This window comes from Sander lucioperca, chromosome 18 (genome assembly GCF_008315115.2).
Source record: "Sander lucioperca isolate FBNREF2018 chromosome 18, SLUC_FBN_1.2, whole genome shotgun sequence".
NCBI classification, from domain to species: Eukaryota; Metazoa; Chordata; class Actinopteri; order Perciformes; family Percidae; genus Sander; species Sander lucioperca.
This window is the reverse complement of record NC_050190.1, coordinates 5,210,579-5,221,506: the sequence shown is the minus strand read 5'-3', so window position 1 is coordinate 5,221,506 and position 10,928 is coordinate 5,210,579. Positions and strand designations below refer to the sequence as shown.

General features: G+C 44.1%; 1 protein-coding gene across 11 annotated transcripts in view; it reads right to left on the bottom strand.

Annotated features, from left to right (window-relative positions):
* The window catches only part of ralgapa1 (Ral GTPase activating protein catalytic subunit alpha 1), a 77,189-nt gene that overhangs the window by 52,671 nt on the left and 13,590 nt on the right, over nucleotides 1-10,928 (bottom strand). For 5 of the 11 annotated variants that reach the window (XM_031321212.2, XM_031321213.2, XM_031321216.2 and 2 more), the window contains exons 18-22: nucleotides 9,437-9,586; nucleotides 4,046-5,869; nucleotides 951-1,075; nucleotides 519-753; nucleotides 94-279 (exon numbers count right to left, since the gene is read on the bottom strand). In XM_031321212.2, coding sequence (XP_031177072.1) covers nucleotides 94-279; nucleotides 519-753; nucleotides 951-1,075; nucleotides 4,046-5,869; nucleotides 9,437-9,586 — 2,520 coding nt within the window. The remainder of the gene's footprint in view (nucleotides 1-93; nucleotides 280-518; nucleotides 754-950; nucleotides 1,076-4,045; nucleotides 5,870-9,436; nucleotides 9,587-10,928) is intronic. The other 6 variants (XM_031321218.2, XM_031321222.2, XM_031321219.2 and 3 more) reach the window with 4 other exon arrangements.

Sequence of the window (10,928 nt, the reverse complement as noted above, 5' to 3'; positions counted from 1 at the left end):
TGGTATATAATATTTAGGCTGGATTTTGGTTTGGATATTTAGATCTGCTGAAATAACACAGTAGCTAGAGAGATCTTTATATTAAGTGCCTACCAGTAACAGTTACAGTGTGGCTGAGGCTGCTGGTCTCCGAGTCGATGTGAAGTGTTGTCAAACTGGCTACTTCATGTTCGTCACAGGCCACTCCCCCTCCCAGGCTGTCTTGGTCCAGTGAGCTGCCTTGACCTCCTCCCCCAGACCCAACACCTCCTCCACATGGTTCTGAACTGAAAGTAAAATCTACAAAAACAAAATGTTGACCATTACACATTTTTTCAGGGCTTACATATTTGCAAGGTTTGCAAATCAATGCAAATTGTGGATATCTATTTATATCCCACAACAGCAACTTAAAGGACCATTTCTTTTGATTTTGACAAGACTTAAACTTTGAAATTATAGTCATCTTTATACAAAATTGAGTCACATCTTCTGTAGCAGGGCCTCAGCTGGTATATATTAGTTTGATTGTTACTTACTATCAAACTTGCAGTTGGAGTACTGAAAGGCATTAAAGGAGTCCGACTGGCTGTCTGAGCTGATGACATCAGAACCGCTGGCACTTGCAGGTGACGTCCATTCTGAGGGAACCCCCGGATCATCAATAGGACGGAGATCATCTGAGGGTCGTGATCCAGGACTCTGACCTGCCTCCAGGAGCTCCGGCAGGTCCCTGGGAACCTCCAGACTTCCCGGGCTGCTGCCACGACGGCCCTGTGTATCCAAAAGAAAGCAGTGTGTAAATATAATTTCAGTGGGGGCAGCGCTGGTCTTCAGTAATTCATACTTTCCACGTTCCAATCGTCAGCAGTGATTGGCCACCAAGCTGTAGCTGTTTTCTGACTTTAATCTTTAAATCTGCGTGTGTGTGTGTGTGTGTGTGTGTGTGTGTGTGTGTATGTTGTCCTCACCGCTGTTCCTTTGGCCCTCAGTCTCTCCTGGATAAACTCATCCATGAGGTCAGAGAAGTTTGGGTTGGTGCTTCCTACGTCACTGGAGACTGGACGAGCTTTCTGGACCACCTCCTCTTTGTTAGCTAGAGGCAGATATATGATGATCAATGTCAAAGACTGAGAGTACCCGTCATACACACAGAAATGATGGAAGTTGGGGATGAAGATTCACAGGTGGACACGCAAACAGACGAGATGAACAAACACACAATGATAGACAGTGGCATATCCATACCTCCACAAACCGCTCAAATACACAAAACTGAGTAATACCTTTTAGTAGTTTGTAAAAATATATTATATAATCAAGTGACTGTAGCCTTGGAGTGTCCAAGTTATTTCTGTGGATACTTGTCGTGAGTTGTTGTTGTTGTGTGTTTAGATATTATATTAAAATATTACAATAACCATACAAAAAACTGGAGCTTCTCTCTGAATTGTAAGAGATATCCTGATGTGTATGTACTGTAGTCCCTGAAGTTAGCAAAAGACTGATTCAACAAAAGCCACAACACAGCAGGCAAACCCACCAGAAAAGCAATGCAGGAGTTATTCACAACATGCACAGCGAGACGGTCACCTTGTTAGGCCCAAACAGGCAGCATATCAAGAAGCACATTAGTGCGGTTATGTTACTACGAGTTATGTTGATGTTAGCTTGGTAGCAATGACAGCAGTCAGTGTGAGTTTGTGAACTCTGAAAGCAAAGAGCATCCATCAATCCCAAATCAGATGGAAGTCAATATGCTGCCTACAGTATTAAACAACTGATCTTTAATTCCTAAGCCTGTGGCTGATAGAGCTGACCGAGTCTGGTCAAGTTCACAACCCAATACCAGGACTTAGATCAATAAAGCTAAGCTCAGTTATTGGACACAGAATGAAAATATTTACTTTGCTGCCACCTTGCTGCACATTTTTTCTTCAAGAATCAAGACCAGAAGCCTCCACTGACAGCATGGCCTCTTACCGCAGGACAGTTTTACATCACTCAGGGCAGGACATTGTCCTTCCCAGATGTAGTCAGATGTGCAACAAAGCAAAACTTTCAAACCACAGAGGTCAGTGCAATAATACATTTCTGTCATTTTAGTTTTAAATGCGTATTAGAAGAATCAGTATCTCGCTGCGGTGATCATATGAAGGCACCTGAATTTGGTAGCAAACCAATTTACCAACACATCCCAAAATTGCATTTTGTTCTGACTCTTAAGCATTAACCTTTAACATTACGGTATATCTCCGCTTACAGTTTATATGTTATTCAGATACCTCTTCTAGCCTGGATGTTAAATACCAAGAAAATAACGGTCTACAGGTAGACTGTTCGACTGTTATGGTTATTCGCCATCACATCACCAACAACAGGACTGAGACTTGTATACGGTACAATATGTTGGCCTGAAAAATAAGATCCCAATCCGTTTTCCAGTGACATTATTGTACTCACATGCCTACATATACAATGTATTTCACACTGGGACTACAGCATGAAAGGATTGATGTTGCGGTTCAAATAAAAAGTAGCAGTATAGAAATGCTATGCTGTGACGTTAGCTGACAGTAGTTATGTCTCGCACAGCCTTCGCCCTCCAACGTGGCTTTACGGACTCGGTCTGCAAATCTGTGCACCGAATATTTACGTGTTCTGTATGTGCTCAGCCCATCAGGGTGAGCCTATTTCTGTATGAGAAAAGCTGTCCTACGGAGTTATGTGTTTGACAATGACTCTGCATGGCTTCCTTTTATAGGGGCAGTCCCCATGTGGTTGTGCAAGTTCATTCAAATTGGTTGAGGAAATACACGCACATTATTAGTGCTATGATCTGTGAAGTTTTGTGGTTAAGCTTACAAGGCCCTGATGGAGGACTCCACCACCTGTGTTCACAGAACAAGGATTAGGCATAAACACCAACAATCATCGAGTTTAAGTAGTTCAATACACGGCCAGACAGACAACCAGACAGTCACGGCACATATTGTCTGGTTTTAGTCTGCATTGGGTACCAGATGATTGGGGTGGATTCCACATCAAGGCGGATACAGGTGATGAATCACGGTGCTTATCAAACACCTGATCCTCAGGACAAAATCATTTAAACCCAGTTCTGCAGCCTGCTGCCCCGAGAATTAGAATGAATAGAAAAAGCTGTAGCTGCTGATTCAAATGTGCACTGATCATGTTTGATATTATCTTACGGCAGTGTACAAGGCAAATAACCATTCAAAATTGTTGGTTTAAAAAGTGCATACCTTTTCTTATCCATTCAAATTCTGTGTATACTACTCTTATCAAGATGGCTACTCTCATATAAGGTCTTATGCTGCATTCTAGTGGTCTGAGAATGAACTACAGCAATATGTTAATGCATATAAACTAGTGTTTGCTTTTCTAAAATAATCAACAAACTCAAACCTTCACATCTACACATGCAAATCTAAATGTAACAAAGCACTGATGGAAATGCCACAAAACATTTGTGGGCTTTCTGTGAGGTATTATGTAAAGCCAAGTCGGTTTTCTTTTTATCTGTGCGTTTATCTTTTCTACAGGCACTTGTGTTTTTCTGGTGACTGTGGTTTCCTCCTGTGCAGCTGAAGAGGGGCCGGAGTCCGGGGAGGAGGCGAAGGAGGCACGAGGAGGCCGCATGCAACATCGAGGAGAGAGAGAAGGAGTTGGAGAAGAGGGGTAGGAGGAGAGGAAGTTAAAATCCCAAAGCCCTTAGAAGGAAGAGGACAGGAAGAGGGGGAAGGGGGCTTCCGAGGTAGAAGAACAGGTGGGAAGGTATGGGAGGAGGGGGATCCTTGACAGGAGGCAGGCTGGAGGAGGGGCTACGTTCAAAAGGAAACACATCAACAGGGAGTTTGAATTTCAGTCCAGCAGCAAGATGATGAGTGTCAGCCAAAAAAATATCATTCCATCATAACAAACCAGTTAAAAACAGCCAAAAAGTAAAAGAGAGTTGATGGTGTTTGTGTGTTGATGAGTATTTCTTTTCCAAAGTTGTTTTATCTGTGTCCTTTGTGAGCGCTTCGTTCGTTGCGATCCTCACCTGGCGTTGTCGTCTTTCGCCCAAAGTAGCCCAGGACATGGGAGTAGAGGTCTCTGAGCGATGCGTCACCCATGGCGGCCCGGCCCTGCCGCTGTGGCGACGAGCCTTGGGATGACCCCTGACCTCGGGGCCGTGGCTTCGAAGACAGAGCGTGAACAACAGTCTTATAGACGCCACCGAGAAGAGCCCCCTGGTGGTGTCGTGAGGCAGAGCTGCCAGGCTCCTGGGACCGTGAGCGAGAGGCTCGAGATCGCAAGGCGGAACGTCCCAATCGGCCACGCACACCTGACGACACGCCAGAGAAACCTGAACTGCTTGATAACCCCTCTGAGTGAGCCTCAGAGCCCAGGTTGGATCCCACACAGGATCCGGGATGTTGCTTGTCCTTGTCCCCTCCAGTCCCAGCCCTGTTTTCTAGGTCTCCAGCAATTGCTGTGTTCCCTGCACCGCTGTAATCCGTAGCAGTCCCAGAGGCCACAGAGCCAAACTTACCTGCACCTCCTGTCCCCAGCTTTGCCCCTGACCCTGCTCCAGCTCCAGGCCTCTCCCCAGCTGAGTGGCTGTGTGTGTGGAAGTGACTGAGGCGGCGCAGCCTGGCTTTCCAGTGGGCCTCTTTACTCTCAAGGGGGTTGTGGAACTGTACTGACTCAGTCGAGGGCCGGAAGCTGACATGAACACCCCCAGAATGGTGCCTTTTGGTGCTGATACGGGACATCTTGGCTTTAGTTGGGTCTGACGTTTGATTCAACTCAGTGCTAGATTCTACTGCGTTAGTGTCTTGTCTAATTAAAATGGACCTCTCATTTGCTGCTGCAACTTTATCACCCTGTTTCTCTTCTGCTATTTCCCTCCATCCATCACATTTCCCTTCCCATCCTTCTGCCTTTCCAGCATTCCCTTCTTCCTTTTTCTCCCCACTGTGTCTTTCTAAGCTAGCAGTCCCCTTAGCATTGGGTGACGGCCACTGACACTGCAACTCCAGGCACTCATAGATGCTTCGCTGCTCTGCTTCAGACTCCTCTGTTGAATCCACACTGCTATGTCTCACTGATTTACTTAGCGGTCTGTCCTCTTTACAAGTCTGCCTGTAGTCTCTCACCACCTGTCTTGCCTCTCCTACCTGTCCTGTGTATTCCATTTGTGTTCTAGCAACTCCTGTTTGCACAGGTAAAGTTACAACACTGCTTTCTAGTACATGACCAGGACCATCTCTCTCTCCTGTCTCCTTCTTCCTTTCACTTCCTTTGTTAGTGAGGTAGTCCCTGATAGAGGAGAATAAATCATCCTCCTCTACCCCAGCCCCCATTTCACCCTCCTCTACATCAATTTCCTTTTCAGATGAAAAGGCAAAGGCAGAATCCCAGTCGCTTACCCAATCCGTACTAGAACCTCGGCTTCGAGAGCCAATCTGGTGCCAGAACTGGTCATAAACATTACCATCATCTTGTCCCTCAGAGGAAACAACACCATTGGAGAAGGTGAAAGGGGTGGGAGAGGGGGAGGTGAGGGGGTGTGGGAGTGGGTGAGCTGCGTGGTTGTTGGCTGCGAGTAAGGAAGAAGTTGGGGAGTGGTGGTGGGGGGGGTTCGGGATCGAAGTGGTATCCCTCTGGGGGTCTTCACCTTTGACCCGCTCAACGATGAAAGGCTCCATGATGTCAGAGGCACTGCTGCTCCTTGCGAGGGAGGAAGGGGCATGGGCATCCAGGTCACAAGCCCCTCCCTGGAAGACCTCAGAACAGGAGGTGGGAGGGGCCTCCTCGCTCTGGGAAGAGTGGCGCATCCGAGAGGTGCGGGATGTCAGTGTGATTGGCGGGTCCTCAAGGTCTGATAATTGGGGGAAGACGAAGGAAGGGGAGTGAGGTTAGTGGAGGGGTAAATGGGAGTAGATACATGTAGACACACATATACAGATACCTATATAGATACCTACAAGAAAATCTGCAAATGCATAGAGCCAAAAACAACAAGTATTATAAATATTATAGATTTACTCAAAACACTGATATTATTATTATTATTATTATTATATAATTTGTGCGGAAAGGAGTTAGTGCTGAAGCGATCTAATCTATGGTCCTTAATCAAGTCAGAGCAACATTACTGGTGGCTGAGACAGTTTGTTACAACTTTATCAACCTCAACCAGCAAAAGCTGTCTACAAGAAGACCACCTCCCCTTTAAAGTCTACTTTAACATAACAGTATTTACATCTTGAGATCATTCAGGAGTGAGGTCATTGTAATAGCACCTGATTTGTGGTTACATAATGATATACAATAATAATCCCATGAAAAGACAGATTAGGCTAAGCAGGAAAAGTCATACCACAAAGGACATGCACTAACTCTAGCCTCAATCACATATTTTCAGTTGTACGAAAACCAAATCTATTGTATTTAATATTTCCCTTGTCGTTAGTAACATCTGTTATATCCATTTGGCAGTTTTCCGTTTAATCGGATGTCAAATTGTAAATAAATGGCTTTAGAGAGCTGTGAACATTTAAAAGAGACCACCACAAAACGCACACCACAATTAAACATACAAACCCCAATTCCAATGAAGTTGGGACGTTGTGTAAAAGCTAAATAAAAACAGAATACAATGATTTGCAAATCCTTTTCAACCTATATTCCATGGAACACACTACAAAAACACAATATTTAATGTTCAAACTAATAAACTTTGTTTATTGTTCATTTTCAATTTGATGCCAGCAACACGTTCCAAAATAGCTGGGACAGAGGCATGTTTACCACTGTGTTACATCACCTTTTTTTTTTAAACAACACTCAATAAGCGTTTGGGAACTGAGGACACTAATTGTTGAAGCTTTTTAGGTGGAATTCTTTCCCATTCTTGCTTGATTTACGAACTCAACAGTCCGGGGTCTCCGTTGTCGTATTTTGCTCTTCATAACGCGCCCCACACTTTCAATGGGAGACAGGTCTGGACTGCAGGCAGGCCAGTCTAGTACCTGCACTATTTTACTATGAAGCTACGCTGTTTTAACACGTGCAGAATGTGACTTGGCATTGTCTTGGTGAAATAAACAGGTACATCCCTGAAAAAGACGTTGCTTGGATGGCAGCATATGTTGATCCAAAACCTGTATGTGCCTTTCAGCATTATTAGTATTATATTTAGCATTGGTGCCTTCACAGATGTGCAAGTTACCCATGCCATGGGCACTAACACACCCCCATACCATCTCAGATGCTGGCTTTTGAACTTTGCGCTGATAACGATCTGGATGGTCCTTTTCCTCTTTGGCCCGGAGGACATGACGTCCATGATTTCCAAAAACAATTTGAAATGTGGACTCGTCAGACCACAGCACACTTTTACCCTTTGCATCAGTCCATCTCAGATGAGCTCGGGCCCAGGGAAGCCGGTGGTGTTTCTGGGTGTTGTTGATATATGGCTTTCACTTTGCATGGTAGAGTTTTAACTTGCACTTGTAGATGTAGCGACGACCTGCGTTAACTGACAATGGTTTTCCCAAGTGTTCCTGAGCACACATGGTAATATCCTTCACATAATGATGCCGTTTTTTAACGCAGTGTCGCCTGAGGGATCGAAGGTCACGGGCATTCAATGTTGGTTTTCAGCCTTGCCGCTTATGTGCAGAGATTTCTCCAGATTCTCTGGATCTTTTGGTGATATTATGGACTGTAGGTGATGAAATCCCTAAATTCCTTGCAATTGTACGTTGAGAAACGTTTTTCTGTATGCTTACGCAGTTATTCACAGAGTGGTGAACCTCGCCCCATCCTTGTTTGTGAACGACTGAGCCTTTTGGGGATGCTCCTTTTATACCCAATCATGACACTCACCTGTTTCCAATTAACCTGTTCACCTGTGGAATGTCCCAAACAGGTGTTCCTTGAGCGTACCCTTTACATACAAATGGTGCTAGTCTTTTGTTGCCCCTGTCCCAGCTTTTTTAGAATGTGTTGCAGGCATTTTTGCACAAAAAAAAACCCAATAAAGTTTATCAGTTAGAACATTAAATATCTTGTCTTTGTAGTGTATTCAACTGAATATAGGTTGAAAAGAATTAGCAAATCATTGTATTTTGTTTTTATTTACATTTTACACAACGTCCCAACTTCATTGGATTTGGGGTTTGTACAATTAAACACCAAGTAAAACAATAAATGACTCTAGCAGAGGATATGATAATAAAAAAAATAAAAAATAAAACCGAACAGAAAGGGAGGAGTCAAATGAAATGCCACCCCAAGAATACATGGCATCAAATGAAACATCACCCAACATCGGTGATAGGGAGGTCAACGAGAAGGGCATAGAAAGAAAGAAAAGAAAAGAAAGAAAAGAAAAGAAAGAAAGGGGAAATAGATGCTTATAACAGGCAGAAAATAATGCAGGCAAAAGGAGTTAAAGAAATGACGGAGGGACGTCCTGTGCAGGCATGCAGGTTAACAGGAAGAGAAACAAGCAAGCAGACAGGAAAACAGGTAGGTCAAGTGCCGACATGTCAACAGAAACAGAGACACATAAGCTGTCTCCAACTACCTGTGAAGAATTCTACAAGCAATAGTTAACACTAACTGACAGATGTCATTCTTTGGTGTCGGCTTGGTAACATTTCATTCTGTAAATAGGCAAAATTCAAATGTTAAAAACAATAATCCAAATAATTTAGGGAGATTGTGAAGGAAACAAGTTCTTAACAGTGTTAAAGGTGCAGTAGGTAAGACTTATAAAACTAACTTTCTGTCATATTTGCTGAAAATGACTATGTTCGAGTAGAACTACTTAAAAAAAAAATCCAGCTCCTCTGGCACCACCTACAGCCTGTAGTGCGATTTGCAAAAATCCATCGCTCCCTGTTCAGATGCACCAATCAGGGCCAGGGGGGGTGTCTAACTGCTTGTCAATCACTGCTCATGCACACACATTCATTCTCCCTTGTGGGGGGAGGGGCTTATGAGACCGTTTTGGGCTTTAGCAGAAAGGGGGGGAGGGACTGAGAAGTTGTCGATGTTAAAATGTTTTGGCTAAAGCCTGGATCTTCACAATCCTACCTACAGCACCTTTAAGACAACGAGCCAGTGTCAAAAAATAACTCAACTTTGTTTATCCATTTGTCACATTCAATCTTGAAGCAATGCCAATCAGATTATTGCACAGCTTCAGGAGAATGATGCATCTTTGATGTTCAAGCATTTCTAAAAACTGATTATACCAGTTCCAGGTCAAAAAGGGAAAGGCTGTATCACATGCAAACTGTTGCTTCAGTAATGACAAATAGGCAGTCAGAAAAATGATAGAGACGAGAGGACAGGCATTTCAGTTTCTGACAGACGTAGAGACAAGTAAAGTTTCCAGGAAGACAGGCAGGCAGGCAGTGCAAAGAGTGTGTACCTGCCAGCTGGTCGGCAAGGGGGGGTAGTAAAGGGTGGTGGTGGTGGTGAAGGAGGACAGGAAGAGGCGGAGCCAGAGCAGGAGCACTCTTAGCACTGCGGATAAAGGCTGAGGACAGCAGAGAGTCCCCCGTAGAGCAGCTACGCAGGGCTGAAGAGGTTGGAAGAACAGATAGAAAAGAGACAGAATAAGGGGGGAAGAGTGTGAGACAGAGAAGAAAGGAAAAGGCAATGAAAGAAGGAAGCAAGAGGGGAAAAGAGGGTATTGTTGAAGTGATGGTGAAGACGTGAGTGGGAGAAAGGTGGATATATGGGCAAAGAGACAGATGACAGCACAGCGTAGAGAAGAGGAAGGTTAAAGGGTGGACGAAGAGGGAAAGAGACGGGGAAGGTGAAGGAGTAGTGAGACAGGGTTAGCTCTGGAGGAAAGACAGTGAGACAGTACGACACTTGCGGCAGTTTGGCACTCTACAGGTCAAATCTCTTCTTGAGACCACGATACACAGGAGCACTACATTTGTTAATGCTCGTAAGATCCACGGTTTACTTGCAGTCACAACACATGAGGTTATCTGCAAGTTTGACCAAGTCTATGACTTTTTAAATACATTCACAGTTGAATATGCAACTGAAGAAATGCGACAAAACAACTGCAGACCTGTAAGAATGTTGGTTAGCATGTGTGGACTCATTTCTCACAGAAAAAAAAGCACATTGAGAGGTTTTAAAACTTGTACAAATGGTGCTAAACCACATAAAATGCAGTTTATCGGCCCAGAGAAGCTGCCAATCTGAGCAAAGGGTCTTTTTATTAATGTTTAATAAACTACTTGGACATTTTTAGACTTTTGTGGTTCCTACAGTTACCCTGCAATCACCATATTCTTGTATGTGGTTGCTTCTTAGAGTCCAAATATTGTAGCATTTATTTTACCCTGCTCTGTCGGATTATGCACGTATCATCACTGACAATTGGAGCAAAACCTAATTTATTGAAACAAAATTAGACCTGACTGGTAGTCAACTTAGGCCCGGTTGCCCACCTGGCTTGCAATACACTGGCGGAAACCCTGCCTCATTACAGCATCTCCGTATCAGTTTAATAGAAAGAGGAGCGCCTGTATTTTTGACACTATTGAAAATCATACCTTCAGGATTTCTAAATACCCTGGTATACCGTAATTGTGTGATACAGCTCACGCCTATACTGTAATTCATAAAAGGCAAAGTGGCAGGAAAAAACTGATTAAAATGAATTTAGTTGCGTAGACTGGGTAAACCCAGCCCGATCTGCCGGCAATTTGATTTCGCCCTGCAGCTCAGGCTGGAAACCTGTACATCTTTCTATCCTGCTTCCGTTACAATTTTGCAGGGACCAATCACAAACTGGCTTATCCACTTGGCGCGCAATTGGCGGGTTTAACACGATGACGATAAAGAAGCGACCAGGCAGCTTTTTGGTTTACATTCAACATGGCGGCCACCGAAGGGCA